General features: G+C 38.3%; 1 protein-coding gene across 1 annotated transcript; it reads left to right on the plus strand.

Moving 5' to 3' along the window:
• Positions 1–45: 45 nt before the first annotated feature.
• On the plus strand, positions 46–17,662 carry SAMM50 (SAMM50 sorting and assembly machinery component). The gene is made up of 15 exons (XM_065848884.2): positions 46–194; positions 3,040–3,150; positions 4,510–4,611; positions 5,212–5,299; positions 6,419–6,525; positions 8,409–8,539; positions 8,759–8,846; positions 9,394–9,522; positions 10,218–10,289; positions 11,376–11,462; positions 13,862–13,932; positions 14,689–14,756; positions 15,520–15,666; positions 16,503–16,644; positions 17,452–17,662. Exons 1-15 carry the CDS (start codon positions 174–176, stop codon positions 17,495–17,497), a joined length of 1,410 nt encoding a protein of 469 aa, XP_065704956.1. The 5' UTR covers positions 46–173; the 3' UTR covers positions 17,498–17,662.
• The last annotated feature ends 246 nt before the right edge of the window (positions 17,663–17,908 follow it).

The raw sequence follows: 17,908 nt of genomic DNA on the forward strand, positions 1-17,908 counted from the left end.
GCTGCGCACGCGCGCGTCCCCGGCGGCAGCATCCGGGAAGCGCAGTTTCGCCCCGCCCCTTCCCGCTCTCCCGGCCAATGGGGGCCGGGGCGGGCCTGCCTGTCATGGCTGCCCCCGTGCCGAGGCCTTGAGCAGGAGAGGCCCCCTGCCCGCGGAGCCCTGCTGCCGCCGCCATGGGCACCGTGCACGCCCGGGTAAGCGCTGCGCCGCGGAGCAGTGGGGAGGGGCCCGGGCGGAAGGTGGTTCGGCGGCTGCGGCCGGTGTTCGCCGTGGGACTGGCCCGGAGGTCGCTTCGGCGACCTTCGGGCCGGGCCTGGCCTAGGGCGGGAGTGGAGACCGGTCGCGTTCCTCCGCCGGTTACAGCGCGGCTCCCTGGGACCTGGATTGGGCCGCCGTGCCCTGCTTTGCCTGAGGCGCTCCGTGCAGGCCCGGGCGGCGGCACCCGGCGGCTTCGTGCCCAGCGCCGCCGGGGGAAGCCTCGCCGGTAACCGACGTCCTACCAGGGGCGGGCCGGGGGGAAGGGCCCGGCCCGGCTGAACTGCCGTCGTCCCGGGGCTCGGACGCGTCTTGTCTTTTCTTCCCGGGCCCTGCCTCCCTCCCTGGCGGCGAGTAGGGTTGACCTTGCCACGGTGGGCTAGTGAGGGCCAAGATGCCTAAAGCACAGAACCACAGAATGTCAGGGAGTGGAAGGGCCCTCAAAAGATCATCTAATCCAATTCCCCTGCTAGAGCAGGAACACCTAGATGAGGTTACACAGGAAGGCATCCAGACGGGTTTTGAATGTCTCCAGAGGAGACTTCACAACTTCCCAGGGCAGCCTTTTCCAGTGCTCTGGCACCCTCCAAGCAGAGAAGTTTCTCTTCATATTTAAGTGGAACCTCCAGTGTTCCCATTTTGTATCCATTGCCCCTTGTCCTATCGGTGGTTTTTGACAAGAAGAGTGTGGCTCCATTCTTGTGACACTCACCCTTTACATATTTATAAACATTAATGAGATCACCCCTCAGTCTCCTCCAAGCTAAAGAGACCCAGCTCCCTAAGCCTTTCATCATACGGGAGATGCTCCACTCCATCACCTTTGTGGCTCTGCACTGGACTCTCTCAAGTAGTTCCCTGTCCTTCTTCAGCTGAGGGGGAGACAGGAAGAAAACCAAACCAGCTATCCAAAAAATAAACAAACAAACCCCCAAACAAAGCAACCAAAAAAACCACCAACCAGTAAAACAAAAACAACAAAAAACCCCAACAAAACCAAAGCAACAACAAAATTACAAATCCAAAGCACGAAGCAAAGAGAACCTACCCCCAGCTGCAGCTCTCAGGCAGCAAAAAGTGGAGGTGGTAGGTTTGCACTTTCCAGAAAACAGCTGTGTTGCTTAAAGAGAACGGCTGTGTCTCATGTTCCTGAAGCACTTTAAGAACCTCACGAACAGAAGCGTAAATCTCCAAACCTGTATGCCGTTGCATAAAGAGGAAGGTAAAGATTTAAGTGTTTGTTGCAGTAGGACAAGAAGTAGCGATTGTAATGGCAACAGAAAGAATGATTGTTAAACATCAGAAAATAATTTCAAAGAATAAGGATAGGCAGGCTCTGAAATGCTTTAGAAAGGCATTGAATTCTCCATGCTTCCAGGCTTTGTTAGGGAGGCATCTCTCAGGATAATTTTAGATAAGCAGTCCACTCATGAGTATTCTACTTTATGGAAAGGGGGCAGAGCTGTGTGTGACAGGTTATGAGAAAGTCATGCTATAAGAATATCAGTGTAATGTAGAGAAGGTTAATGGTACCGTTGACTGTAAAGCAAATGAATCACAGAACAAATCTTAAGTCGATTTGGTGAAATACTTTGTGAATTTGGCTTAAACTATCTTCCCCTTATAACAACCATGGCGAGACTGCATAGGGTTGTTTAAAACTGTGGTGTAGACAATTCAGGTCTGATTAATGAGTGACGGACATCTTTGGGGGCTAAGAATGGTCTGGATGATTCCTCAGGATCCCAGGCAAATTGCCTCTTTTCCATGGGCTTGTTGAAAACCAGCAGGCTTGTACATAGTGTTTAATTAAACTGAGGAATATATTGCTGCAGGGGGCTGTTAAGGCTCCAGAGTATCTAATTACCATGACTAATTTAATTTCTGAGTAATTTCTTTTTCTTGTATTCTTGGATTTATATCCTTCTGGAGTATAAAGTGATATACAATGTTACATGGGTGCAGAGTGTTTTGTGTCTGCCTGAAAATTATCAGGAGTGAGAGAGGATTCTGTCTTCATTGAACATGATTCTGATACGTAACAGCAATTTACGATTCCAGCAGAACAGCCAGCCTTAAATAATGCAGCCAGTAGTGTATTAGTGACTTAAGACTAAAAGTAGATTTACTGAATTATCCAATCCTGACCTCTGCTTTTGCAGGCAACCCTCCATTTGCTCCTTGAATCCATTATCTTCTGATAAGTCTTATTTTAGGACTCTTTCAGGTGTAGTAAATAAAGCCATGCTGTGCTGGAAACTGTTTCGATTAAAATATTCTTCTCTAATGGGTGGGGCCTGAGGTTCTTGAGCATTACCTAGAAGGATACTTTTAAAAGAAATACTAATATATATATAAGCATATAAATATATGCAAAGCAAAGTAACATACTGAAAACACAATTTTTTTCGTTGTTCAGCATTCACACGCCTCTCCATCCCCCCAAAAAAAGTAGTGACACCCTGATTTTTTTTTTTAAGAAGGTAGAATTTCTCTTTAACACAGGAAGCATGCCTTAAAAATAAGGTTATTTTTGGAAAGAGTGCAGAGTATTTTTGAGAAATCATTCAACATGGAAGCTATTCAGGTTCATTAAAAATTTCAGCAAATGGGCAGGTAAGAAGTGTGGTGATAATTCACCTAATTTTAGTTCTTCTCTTTCGTTTTTTCTTCCTTATGATCTGATAAGCACAGTGTCAAGAACCATGGTTTTTTTCCTTTGCAAAAGGCATAAATCACAAATCTGCGTACCATATTAAATGCTGTTTTCTTGTATGCTTTCAGAGTTTGGAGCCTCTTCCAATGGGTGGGCCAGATTTTGGTGCCCTAGGAGAGGAAGCTGAACTGGTTGAAGTTGAACCTGAGGCCAAGCAGGAAATTCTCGAAAATAAAGATGTAAGTACCTGAACAATAGTACTGATTTTTTTCTTAAGAGAAATGTGTTGGCACTCTTGTTTGGTTGTTTTTCCTAAGGGAACTTTCTAAACTGTGGCTTGAGATGTGAAATAATTAATTTTAGTACAGTGAATTCAATCTGATGTTGTCTAGTTTTAGTTTTTTTTTTTCCTACCACAGGAGCTGTTATTAAAATTCAGCTTTAAGTTAACAGACCAGTTTCCGGATGCTACTTTCCCTTCTCTCTCATAAGAGATTACTGCTTCTGCAACACTGCTTAGGAGCAAACCAAGCAACTGTCCTTAATCTGCTAGAGAATAGTATTGGACAGGTTAGGGTAAACTGCTACCACGTGACTTATGTCACTAAGGGAAATACTAACTTCAGCAGAGGATGATAACTTTTAAAAAATACATATTTCACATGCAAGACCTTGTCTGTCTTGGCCCATAATATGTTAAGGCATGGTAGAGGGATGAGATATCGTGCATTATCTTTGTTTTTGTTAGTTTTCCTTTCCCTTATGCTATTGAGAGTCATCCTAACTAGAAGCTTGGTAACAACATTTGGGGTTTTTTTTAGTTCATTATGTATATATTGTGATACTTTTTTTGAAGCAATTTGCAGTAATGCTTGGTTGCTCTTATTCTGCTGTTTTATTATATGCGAATACCTGAAAATATACTTTTTTTACACTTACCCCTAAAATTATAATGCACTGAAAAGGTTGGAAAAGTAAGGGAAATACAATCAGTGTAGTCCATTTGTACCACCTAACTTAGAGCGTGTTGTGGTTTTTAAGGTAAAATTATCTCAGATAATTATATAAGAAGAGGAATGATTTTAAGGAAATATAAAGCCTCATAATTGTAGTGACGTTAATATGCATTTTAAGCTACAATGCTCCAGTGGTAGTAATAATTTTAATAGTTAAATGTTTATGGCTTTAGGTTTGGTTTTCCTTTTAACACTTTGCTTATGTGTAGCTGTTACAAGAAATAGCTAACTATGACTAACTATGCGTTTTGTCTGACATGTAATATCTCGGTGTGATTTCTGCAGTGACTTAATTGTCAATACAACACAACTAAAATCCCAGCAGCTACAATCCATTACTGCTGCTTCTGTTATGATCAATATAAGCTTTCATATTAAGAGTTCTTTTTCTTTAATTTTCATGGTAAAGGAACAATTTTCCGGAATTGTAGATAACACTGATTTCTGGTAGCGTTGGTTAGCAGTAATTACCCTAGGAATCTTCAGGGTTTTTCACTTGGACAATGATATTTTTTTCTGCATTGGCGATTTTGATAGTCATTATTAGAGGCAAATTCAGTATTTATTGTCTGTTCTGTTTAGGTGGTGGTTCAGCATGTGCACTTTGATGGACTCGGAAGGACCAAAGATGACATTATCATGTATGAAGTTGCTGATGTTTTCAAGGCTAAAAATCTTATTGATGTAAGTACTGCAGCGAATATCAGACCTACTGTTTAAAAATTCGGGTTACAACTTTCTCTCTTTTTCCTGCTTTGGGCTGCTCCCTTCAGACACGCAACAACTTCATAAAGTTTTGTGACAATTCTGGTCTTGTGCTATAGGAGCCAAATACAGGCAGATACTGTGTGGATCAAAGTGTGAGTTAGGCTGTATGTCCTTGCACTTTTAGGTGGTGATTCCTTCTGGAGTGGGGCTGACAGGCTTGTAAATCAGTCTAAACAGGTTAGGGTGTTTCGGTTTTTTGCCAAAAGCGTGGGCTCTCTAAATAGGTGTATAAGTTTTAAGGACTGAAACCTATTTGAATAGTAGGTTTAAGTATTATAACAATTAGCATGCAAACTAACAGAAGGCAGGAATTGAGACGGATGCTCTGGATTTGGTTTAATTTTTTTCTTTACAGATATAAGTGTTAAATTGGTTGTGATGTGTTTTGAAGGCCCATATATGTGTCTTTGCACAAAAAAATCTGTGAACGTTGTATGACTTAGCTTCATTTCTGCTGTTTGATCCTCGTTATTTTTTGGTAACCTGAAAGACTGAGCTAATTATCTTGTCATGTAGGTGATGAGAAAATCGCATGAAGCTCGTGAAAAGTTGCTTCATCTAGGAATCTTTAGACAGGTAGAGGTTCTGATTGATACTTGTCAAGGTATGTATTGCCTCATTAATCCTTGCCTTTTTTTCTCATACACACATAGACATAACATGATGTTTATTTCCCTACGTAATAGGTTGGACATTTTTGTGTATATAACTTGCTCTCTCATATACCTTTATATGTTTTAGATGCTTGTGTAGGTGTGTTATCTATATGAATATGTGTCTACATTCATTACCCTTATGAAGAAGATGCATTTGCATGTGTCCGTATATCTGTGTATGTGAATATAAGCATTACTTGTGTACATGCAAAAATGAGTGAATTTCCAGCACTAAGTTAATTACAGTGCATATCCCTTAATCCAAAGGTTCAGAGGAACACTTGAGGAAAAGCTTGAAAACATGTCCTGTACTTTCATGTATTACACATCACATAACCGACATTATATCAGCACATCCTTGGTACCTAAGGAAATACTAGTTATTGTATCAGTGCTTATGAGTAAAAATTGGCATATAGTGTATATGGGGCAGCTGAATGTGTGCAGGTTTCACAGTAAGGCTCAGCCGGCATTCCCAGGCTTGTGGTTGCTGTTCAAACCTGTTGCTGTTCTCTTCAGCGGAGGAAAGTTGTGTTATTGAGAAGGAAACGCAGTGCAGTCCCACAGGTTGCTGGTGCCGAGATGCTGGCCCATTTGCTTTGAGCAGACTGGGCACCCTTGGCAGCAGCTGTGGTTTGGAACAGCTGCTGTAGCCAGAGGGAGCCCTGTAGGAACTGAGTGGTTTTTGTTGTTCAACACTTGCCCGCAGTGTGCTGGGAGCTCTGCCCTAGGGACGGCATTCTTCTTGCCGTGTCTGGACCACTTAAATTTCTAATAATTCTAATATAAGAATTTGCATACATCTTTGTTTTTAGTGGGTAGGTAACAAACAAATGTTACTAGTTCATAATTAAACTAATGTGTTGTTGATTAGAGCTAGTCACGCTTTGATTGAACAAAATTCTGCATGCATATCCAAACAACTTCTCTTTTTCAAGCCATTTTAGTTTGTAATGTAGACTTCTACCATATCATTTAATTAAACCAGTTTTCAAATAGTTCAAGTCATCTTCTGTCTGCATTCTTTTAAATAGCTCTTTAGGGATAACATATGTTTTTTTATGTAGGAGATGATGCCCTTCCAAATGGTTTAGATGTAATCTTTGAGGTAACAGAATTGAGAAGACTAACTGGAAGCTATAACACTATGGTTGGCAACAATGAAGGCAGTATGGTATGGATTATTTCAAATAATTATTAATACCTTTTGATATTCCTCTTACTTTCATGTTCCAAACCTAGCAAGGAATTTGGTGATTAAGTAAGTGAGGACTTGATCCAAGGCAAAGTATTTTCTTGATCCAGCTTTACTAAGGCTTTGCCAGACCTTTGTCTCTAAAGAGTCTTTGTATTAGTCAGGCTTTCATTCAGCAAAAGCCTATTTTGAGCTAGGGAAGAATGGTGTAGTTTCCAACTAAGTATGTTCATTTTTAGATTCTTAAAAATTACTTAAATTTTTTTTGTGGTAATATTTAAGGCTCTTTATCTACTGGAGAGGTTAGTAAGTTTGGCATTTAGTTTCTCTGAGATCTATTTAAAGTCATTTTCTTGTTGGCTGAAATGCTTTATGTTTGACTTAGAAATTGTTGGTTTTCGCTGTTTTAATGCTGTAACAGTTATCCTGAGCTGCAAAATGCAAGGTTTTCCAGAACCATATAAACTGGGGAACTTGTTTCAATTAAGAATGCATCACATGAAAATCTTGTGTGAAAAATATTTACCAGTTGACACAAGAAGTAACAGCTGTGCTGTTCTGTTAACGTACTTTTAACAGAAGTGCTGGTGTACGTAGATGATGCTTTCAGGTGCTGTTTCCTGTGCCCATTCTGCCTTCTCATGGGCACAGTACAGCTCTGCGTGCTGCTGGTAGATAAGCCAGATCAAGGGACTCATCTTTTTCTTCTTAGGAGTATTTTTAACCTGGATAAGATACTGCATGACTCAGGTGATGGTGTTTTGCGAGTTGAGGGAGAACAGGAACTCAGAACTGCTTATGTGGCCTTGCTGGTGAGAGCAATGTCCAGAGTGTCGTGGCCTAAATGAAATCAGCGCAGAATCCTATTTATTTGTTCTACTGCATTTGGAAACAGACTGAAAGTTACTTGGGTTTCTCTTTTTATACTCAGCTTCCCCTTTTATTTGATTTTAATTTCTTACAGAGAAGTAAAACTTTTGAGTGATATGAAAGCATGACTTGTATACACTGAACTAGGCAGCAGAGATCATGGTTCTTTAAGAGTTAAATAGATTTGACATTTATTCTAATCCGTTAAATTTATCTGAAGCCTACAGATGTAATACTTCATAATAATAGCCCTTTCTGGTTTGTTGGATAATTGCATATTAGCTGTCATCACAAAGTTCAGGTGATTGATTTGCTTCCAGTGCCTGTTAGACAAAGACAATCACGTTTTGGTAGCTTTTTAACATTCTGTTAAAATAGAACACACAACAGGAGAACAGTCCTGGTAGTGTCTGCGCTTGGAGGAAGCCTGCTTCTTGCTGCCAAAGGGACACAAGGTATTTGTCAGAACAGGCAGAAGTGTTTAACTGTCCTTTCTGGAGAATTGTAATGGTATGTTGTACTGCCATCAGGACTGATAGCAAAATTATTTTGTTTCTCAAAACAAAAATACGAGGGAGTAGCTCTGTATTGATAATTTTCCATTGACTTATTGCTGTGGTTCCAATCAACCCTACCTGGCTAGAAAATCTGCATTTGCAGAGCAGTTGCTTATTATGCCGAAGACTTAATTCTCTGAGACTGGCTGGGAGATTTTGCTTGAAATAATAGCAGTACTAATTATAGTAGGTTTAAGTCAGCAGCTACTGCACAGCACTAGAAATTGGGTGATAAACTGTAACTTGTGCTATTGTGATGGCTTTTGCTGCCAGAGCAAAGAGAAGCTTAACTTACAAGAAAACCAGATTTAATTACAACTATTTTTGAATATCTTCATTTCTCATTCTCCGGGTAAGGTATGCTTGTCTTCAAAATATGATTAAGATGCAAGATAGCAAACTATATGACAATGTGTTTTTTATTATTTTCCATAGGTACTTGGGCTCAAGTTCCCAAATCTCTTTGGACGTGCAGAAAAGGTAACCTTCCAGTTCTCCTATGGAACAAAGGAAACTTCATATGGCCTGTCATTCTTCAAGCCACAGCCTGGAAACTTTGAAAGAAAGTAGGGGATGCCTTTTTGAGTACTTTTTTTTTTTGTTTTTTTGAATGAAGGCTTATAAAACAATTAGTAAGATCTTTCATTGAGTAATGATTATATTTATTCCTTTGAGGGTCTGTTAATAATGTAGCAGAGCTGATTTCTTAAGTTTTTGTGATAATTCAAAATTCCACCTACTTAAATAGTTTCACTTTCAAACCTACCAGTAATGTTGTATTTCAGTTTTTCAGCTAACCTCTATAAAGTGACTGGGCAGTTCCCTTGGAGCTCTCTTCGTGAAACTGATAGAGGAATATCAACAGAACTCAATGTAAGTGTAGCACAAGCTTTTGTGGAACATGTGCTTCATCTACATTTAATTCAGGTCACAGCTGGCTTTCACAAATATTTGTTTTACTTTTTTAATGATTGAAACACTTGTGCACAGGGCTAACTTGTCATTATTTGAAAGAGATCAACAATTTTAAAATGACTGAGGTAATAAATCTTAGTCTTTTTCTTATAATTCAATCTTATTTTGTCTATATAAAAATAACAATATGTTTTTCTCCAGATTGTTAATGTTTTAATTACCATTTCAGAGAGACAGCCTAGCTCACTGTATCAGCCCAATTCCAGATATTTTTTGTTTGGGATGGATTAAGTAGTGTGCACCTACTTGGTGAAACTCTGTTGACTGGAGCCAAATTAGCCTTACTCTGATTTGAAAAAGGGTTTCTCTCTGGTCCAAGAAGTTTGGAAAGAAAAAGTGTAGACTCTAGATTAAGTAAACTTTAGAGAGAGAGATTTTTCAGGGAAATGTTTACTTTAATTTGTATCAAAAATTGTTAATGTCATAATCAATTCTTTATTTGTAGTTTCCAGTCTGGAAGACTAATCACACACTGAAGTGGGAAGGTGTGTGGAGAGAGCTTGGCTGCCTCGCTAGAACAGCGTCCTTTTCTGTTCGAGAAGAAAGTGGACATTCTCTTAAATCTTCTCTCTCTGTAAGGCTTTTTCCTGATTTTTTTTTAAAACATTATTTTGAGCAATCTAATAGTTCTGAATGATACCAAAGGAGCTTTTTGTCTTAGTAGGTAGTGTCTTTTATTTCAGACATCTTGTGCCATGTTTGGTCATTCACGCAGAGTCATCCAGCATGTCCAAAGAAAAAACATATTTTCATGGCTGACTGTTGCATAGTCTGGTTTGTTCTTTCTTCTGGGCCTCCCTCCATGTCATATGCTATCTCTTTTAGCAGAATTGTCTTGTTTGGTAGATGACAGGATCAGTGTAATTCCTCACCCTACAGTTGCTGTGCCATTTCTAAATATTATTTCTTATAGCAGTCTTTGATCACTTGTCATCTTTAACTTGTAGCTTACAAATTGTAGGAGATAAACTCCTTGCTGGTTACTGTCACAAAATTGGCTGACTGAGTCATTATTGCTGCTGTATTTCTGGTGCATACCGTGGCCAAAAGATATTAACTTATGTATTTCATGTGGCCTCTAAAACTAAACCTTCAAAACTAAGTTAGTCTTGTAGATATAATGTTCCCAAATCCACTAAGCTATGCTAGCCTTAGCTGGAACTGTGGTTGTTTTCCACAGTTTGCACCATTTTTGACAGAAAAGAATAGTGTCACTCCGTGGTATTACACAGATACGAAACCTAAAAATAATTGTTCGATTCTTTTCAGCATGCCATGGTAATTGATTCCCGTAACTCCTCAATCTTGCCAAGACGAGGTGCTTTGCTGAAAATTAATCAGGTAGTATTAAATCACTTAAACTGTTATTGAATTTTATATCTTAAGTGTGTTTGAATTAAGTGTTAATTTATCTAATTTATGTTCATGTTAAAAATGTCTACAGTTAGAAATTCATGGTAAATTGACTAGGATACAGTAATGACCGGTATTTACTTTTTATCTTTACAGTGTGTGCCTTTTAAATCTATGAAACCTTTTTTATGGTGGCAAATTTTCATTTATATACCATTGTTCAAACAGCACAGCTATTTTATCTTGCCATTAGCATTAAATTGTTTATTAGATGAGATACATTATCCCTGACAGTATTTAAACTTTACAGTAGGTATTAGTCCTTGTTTTCTAACACTGTGACACAGAACTACCACACTGTGGTCCTGTTGCTGTTTACAAAGTTTATAAGCCTTAAAAATGAAAGACTGGCATATGGCATTTTGGCACAGAAAATGGTTTTCGCTTTAGTTACTTTCAGAGTTTTTAGAAAAGCTGGCTTTTCTGCTGTATGGGTTAATGCTTCAGAAGCATTGAATTCTGCAGTGCTTCAGAAGCAGGTTGCTTTGAAGTGCCATTGGAGTTAGAAGTGCTGCTGTTCTTAGCAGCAGTGAACTATTCTGTTTTTGAGTGAGAAAGGTGGATACAATTCAGGGTTTAGTTAGCATATCGTTTGTTAGGTGCTGCCTCTAACACTGATTCAGTCACTTCACTTGTTATTTTCAACTAGAATTGGTGTAAAGCAACTGGCTGTTTGGTTCTTCAGCCCTGCTTTAGTACATATGGAATCTTCTCAGGTCTAGGTAAATACAGTAAGAGTTTTGATTTCAGATGCTAAATTTTCCAGCTGTCATTTACAAAATGGCTTTGAAAGTGATAGCTTGGTTTAATATTTGGAGGAGAAAAATGCAGCTTATTGTCCTGAGGGTCATGTGTGGTTTTTCATTGATCCCAAATTCACTTGTCTCTCCATATCAGTGCATTTTTATTTCTGGTGCAGAGAATACTGCTTTGCTGATGCAGACATGATGACCTTTTAGAGAGAATAAAACATGTAATATCTGTTACAACTTTCATAAACTTATGTCTTTGCAGGAGCTGGCTGGCTATACAGGTGGAGATGTGAGCTTTCTAAAAGAGGATTTTGAATTTCAGTTGAATAAACAACTTATCTGGGATTCGGTAATTGTTTTAAAGATATTTTAGTAATTGATCTGAGTAATCAAATGAGGTTATTGAATCTGTGTCTTATGATGGTTGTTCACTATGGATTAGAAACAGGTCACAGAAGTGAAAGATGGCTGGTGTAAGATCTTGAAAGTAAATACTCTAACCTGATGTTCCTGCTTTGTACCATCAATTGAGAAGTGGGCATTTTGGAAGGAAGGGCTTGTTTGATGGTTAAACTATATAAACAGTTTTCTTTTCAGAACTAATGTTAGGCCTGTCCTTTGTGATCTTTCTTAAGAATGATTTTCCCAAAACTTATTACAGCCTTTGTTCTGTCTCTTTGACCTAGTTCTGAACATTCTGCCTAATCTTGGTCCATTTTTCTTTTGTCATTGTAAATGATGAATATATGATTACTCATTTTGTTATCATAGCATATGATTACTTCTTCTGTGTAAAATTGTTGAGCAAGAATGGGAAGGCTGATTTCACTACAACACTTAACTTGCACTGCAACATTTTGAACTTCTTCGTATTTGTGCACAATGAAGAATTTAAGTTCCACTAAGAAAGACACATGGTAGCGTGACAAGTTTATGAGACCCCAGTACGGCCAACCTGTAGGCAGAGCACATTGTTTTATGGCATGATGTCTACATTCGTACTTTGGTGTTTGGGGTGTGTGGTTTCGAAGCCAATTTCTATGTCATCATCGCTTGGTTTGGTTGGCAGAGCAGTTCTTGTGTATCCTCACCATATTTCCTTCAGAGGAAATGACACTGGATAACTCCATGTTTAATGTACTCCAGCTTCTTAAGAGAACATAGAGGTCTTAAGTTTCAGGCATTTTTAACAGCATAGAGTTAATATTAGGTGGAAATAGGTGGTTTTCTGCTTAGTGAAATAAAAATTTAACTATATACTAGAAATATTTCTGTCTGTATTTAGAAATAAATTCTTTTACCACATGGAGATTGTGCAGTAAGTTCTTGTATCATAGATCAATGGGGAATTAAACAGCAACTCCCATTATGAAGAATTAAAAATCAGAGGTTACAATAATTTGTATCCCAACATACTAAACCAAACCAAGAGTTGAGAAGATCTCTGCCACTTGAAAGCTTTTTAAAAAGTATTGGAATAACGAAGAAATTCTGGGAGGCTGGAATACTGTTAGCATTATGCCAACAGTACGACTGAAAAGTTCCAAGCTACTTCTGTAGTGCAGATACTAATTAACTGATTCTGTAAGAATCTGTCACTCTGCTGTTTCATACTTTGATTCTTAGGTGACTTGGTGCAATGAAGTTCTTGGCTTAGACCAATGAGGCCAACACAGAAGGGCTTTTTAAGGCTATCTGCTATACCCTGTTCTTATTATACCATTATATTTGCACCTTCCGTGTGGTGGAGGAAAAGGCATTGTCTGAGGAGTGCACTTCTAGTCATCTCACATTGATGCACTGACCTTCAGCTGAGAAAGACAGCGTGAAGTAATTTAATGGCTTTGCAAAGAGGACTTTGCTCTTTCCTGTGACTGCTGGTATTTCTCCACTGGGAATTTAAGTGAAGCATATCTCATTGTGTGGTGCACATAATTTTATGTGATCCATTGTTTGTGAGTGTAGGTAGGCTTGTGTACAACTGGCTTTTGCACATTGTGTGTTGTGTAATGAGATATTATGTGTGTGATGAGTTCACATCTGATCATGGCAGGGGAGGCATCTGGGGACTCTCAGGGCAGAAGGCAGCAGGAGTGTGCTGTAAAATTAGAGAAAATACCCAACACCTGTGGTCTTGGTATTGGCAATAGATCTCACCATCTGGCAGTAGTACTTGGTACACAAGCAGCAGGCAAATCATTAAATGTATTTATTATAGTGGTTTGGCTCCCAAGAATTACTATATAGATAAGCAGTAATTATATAAGTGTATTTGATGTCAATATAGTGAGTAGCAGAATGTGGTTTCATTCAATTATAAGGCTGATTTACAGACAGGTAATAATTGTGCATTTTTGGTAGCTATTTTCTGGACTTAGCCTCCTATGGGTTTAAAATTGCCAGAAGTAATTTCTGTCAGCAGTGTTCTTTTATTTCAAAACGTGAAAATTCATAAGAAAATAGGAGCTGGATGAGTGTTCCCTTTGGCTATTGTGAAAGTGGCGCTTGGTTCAAATGTGCTGTATTGACTTTTTCAAGATGTAGCACTGAAGAGGGCAGCAATGATCAAGTTTCTTGAAAATACCATTACTGATGGTGTGATATCCAAGTATACACTGTCAGAACCTGTAACTTTATGTCAAACTAAGGAGAGCTCTGCTTGTTACTGAGTGATGAATTCTTACTAACACTGTTTTTAGGGAAATTAAGTAATATGTATTAATAAACACCTTCTTTTTGTCTCCAAAGGTTTTTTCAGCGTCACTTTGGGGTGGAATGCTAGTACCTATTGGAGACAAGCCATCCAGTATAGCTGATAGGCAAGTTTTTTAAATGTTTCTTAATTTTTTTCAGCCAGCCCAGGTAATGTATAAAGAACATCCTGTAGTAGAAGAGAGAAGTAGTAGTAGCTCTGGTTCTGAGGAGAATCAAATAAGTTTCCAGTTAGGTTTAATTGAATGTTAGTACTCAAGCCACGCCTCCTGTTTTTGATTTTCATATTAGAGTAGTATAAACTTTTAATTTGCTATATAGTAGCTCTGCCTGCCAATATTTATGGTTGCAAAATGGTATTTACCATCTGCAAAATTTTCTATCAGGCATAGGCAACACTGTAGGTATTTTTAGAAGTCATATTGTAACTATTAGGCTTTTTAGGCAATTTTGCCCTCTAAGACCTGTGTTTAAAGATCACTAGCAGCAACCATTTAGGCTTAAATTTATTTACAATAAATACCAAGTGTCAACCACAGTATTTCTATCAAAATTATTGCAACAGACAGAATCAGACTGTTCTGATTCTTCTTAACTGCTGGGAACTTTTGATTTTGATCTTTGTAAGTGATAGAAGACTGATTGGGGTGGTTTGTGGGTTTTTTTAATACTTCCATTTGTTTTGAATTTTTGCCAAACACATCAGGATTTAGATATAATTTCTTGTATTTCTTTAAATACGCTGTATAAACCTGTTACAAAGTTACCTGTAACTCTGGAATGCAGTGTTAGAAGTATGGCTAAGTATTTTCAAATATATCCTTGAAGTGAAGCATTAAATTAAATTTGACTGTATTCACTAGGTTTTACCTTGGTGGACCAACAAGTGTGCGCGGATTCAGTATGTACAGCATTGGACCCCAGAGTGAAGGTCTGAAACTTTTAAATCCTACTCCTCTGACAATACTGTAAATGTCAGTCTGTAACAAAGAATCAGATTCTGTCGTTAAGCTTTGCATAGCTTAAAAATAATTGCACTCATTCTGCACTTTGAGAAGCATTATGTCTTTGATCTGTTACTGTATGTTAGTTCACAATGGAATGAAGCCTGGCGGTTCATATTTAAGCCATAAGCTATTTTGGTAAACCCAGTGTGTGTTCAGACTTGCATACTTCCAGCATGTCACTTGAATTAGTAAGCAACAACAGTCACATTAAATCTCTGTTTGGTACAGCACATGTTCGGGTAGCTGAGGGGAAAAGTAATCTGATCAATAAAGGCATTTGGAGAGCCAGAACCTTCCTCAGTTCTACTCCTTACTCTGCTGCTGACTTGCTGTTATCAGTGGATTCAGTATTCAGTATATTTTAAAGCTAATTGTTTAATTTTTAAAACTAAGACAAGTGTTTCAGAGGTGTTCACGGGGTAGTCTCTGCTGAACCACAAGTAGGTGCATGCCTCAGGCTGTTTGGGTGAGGGAATGAAGAAAAAGGGCAATTCACTTGGAAGGTTTAAAGAATTGTGTAGGTGCTAATTTTTTACTTGATAGTGGTGAGATTGGAGAGAGGTAGGAGCAAGTGGCAAGAGCTGTAAAAGAGGTAGCAGTGCAATATAAAACAATTTAAGGATGTGTTCTTGTTCTTTTAATATATACCACAGTAAATGCTTTTATTCCAACATTTTCCCGAAATAGGTGATTACTTGGGAGGAGAAGCCTACTGGGCTGGAGGCTTGCATCTCTACACCCCTCTCCCTTTTCGGCCAGGCCGGGGAGGGTTTGGAGACCTTTTCCGAACACATTTCTTCCTTAACGCTGGAAACCTCTGCAATCTTGACTATGGTATATAACAAAACCTGCTTCTCTCTATATATAAAGGCAAAAAGAAGAGAGCTGTTTTGTGTCTGTTTACTCAGAAGCAGTTTGTTTACTGTGTATATCTTGGTGCCTAGCTATCTACATAAATTCTAGCACAATTTGTAGGAAGGAGAGCTAGGATGGTAACAGTAGTATCTGTGAATTTGTGATGTTTGCAGACCAGTGAGGTATTTGATTTACACCTGCTATACACCAATCTAAAGGGAGGCTGGAAGATGATGTTTTAGTGGGATTGTAGTGTATTCTGGGATGAATTAAATAAAAAGTTATCATGAGGGTGTGGTAACTGGTGGTTTGGTTTTTGTTGTTGGTTTGGTTGGTTGTTTTTTTTAGTTCCATCCCCAACTTTTTTCAAGATTTTAGAGTATTACTGTACAATTTTTCATTACCAGTTCAATGAATTTGGGGATGTAGTGATATTTGATGTCTGCCTCTCTTGATGGAAGAGAGATGGCATTCATATGAGAGGGAAACATTTTGTGCACAACTGAAAAGCAGATGAATCAAATTTAACAGAGGCCCAGTAAAGACTTTCTGTTAGGTCTTTAGTACTCTTTTCCAGGTTCATATAAGTAGGTACCCTGTGGAGGGAAACGAACATCAACCAGCAATCCAACTAGAATTGTAGAAGTTTGTAGTTTGAGTACAAGATACTTGGTTGATGTTTAGGGGAGCTGTGGGTAGTAAATAAATGTTCAATCTCCAAGTAGTCTGTCTTCTAGCTCTGAAAATCCAGTTAGCCTTGACAACCTTTGACCACCTTGACTTTAGTTCTTGTTCTTTTGCTCTTTTGCTTTCAGGTGAGGGTCCCAGAGCTCACCTGCAGAGGCTGGCAGAGTATATCCGATGGTCTTATGGTGCCGGAATAGTGCTCCGACTTGGAAACATTGCTAGATTAGAACTTAACTACTGTTTCCCCATGGGAGTGCAGTCTGGTGACAGGTTGGTTTTTTATACCAATTTCTTCAACGGGGACTGGTTTTAAAGGTTAATGTATTTCTATCTGCTTTTGGCAGCGAAAATTGCCACCTTTTAATTTTGTTTATTCTATACCAGTTTAGCTTTTTTTCCAGCACTTGTTGTTCTTCTTTCAGCTTGCTATATTCATGTTGATTTCACACTATTTCATGGTTTAAGACTTTGTATCTCAAATTTCAAAGTTCATTGAACTTGAGATCAGCTGTTGAAATGTATGAATAGCTATGTAGCAGGTTTTATTTCTTTAGGTGAAATGATCACTTAAACACCTCATGGGATTTTCTTAAGCCTTCCAAAACCAAATTGTTGGATAAATAATGAGTTTAATGCCTTTGTTTGAAAATGAAAACAAGTTTAACTATAGACAAAGAGAAAAGGAGAACAAATTAATTTGTTAGCAACCAATTATCCTATATCAAGGAAATATTATAGTACACAATAAAAAAGCTTCAGGGGGCTTGTTCTTGCTGGTGAATACTGTGTGAGATACTCTATATTTTATACAGGAGTTGGATTATGTTTCTACTTGTCATTCATGTGAATGAATAATAGCAATTTGAAAATTATGGGCTTTATTTTGCAAATGTAAATACTCCATATGTATGACAGATGGGCAAAGCATTTATTTTAAAAAGCCTTTGCCAGCTAAAATTTGATTTTTAGCTTTCCAAAGATTGAAAACCTTGAGAATTTGGGAGTAGGGAGAATTAATTCTAATTTTATCACTACCTTATATATCACTTACATTGTTCATTATTTGTTTCTTTTCAGGATATGTGATGGTGTTCAGTTTGGAGCAGGAATCAGATTTCTATAATACAGAAACCTTTTACATCAGTATATGAAATTGTGTTCTGTAATTGAAATCAAGACTATACTATAGCTTGATATGGTTTAACTTTTTTCTTGAATACAGATACGCATCTGAGTGATTTACCTCTCAGACTCCACCAGAAACTACATTAAAAAAATATGCTCTAAAGGTTCATTGTACTTCTGATTCTTATAAAAGATGGGAGGATTTTTGTAATATTCTAGCTATTTTAACTTATAGTTTTTAGTTATTAATTATTATTAATATTAGAGATTTCTGTAAGAAATTGACTCTTGGATACAGTTCACATTATTATAGTAGCCATTGGCCTGCACAGCCTTTGCTCTTCCAACCACAAGTCTCAGAAGTGTTGAGATGACCAACTGTGAGTATGACTGGAGTAGAAATTAAGGG

Source organism: Patagioenas fasciata, chromosome 1 (genome assembly GCF_037038585.1).
Source record: "Patagioenas fasciata isolate bPatFas1 chromosome 1, bPatFas1.hap1, whole genome shotgun sequence".
Lineage (NCBI taxonomy): Eukaryota > Metazoa > Chordata > Aves > Columbiformes > Columbidae > Patagioenas > Patagioenas fasciata.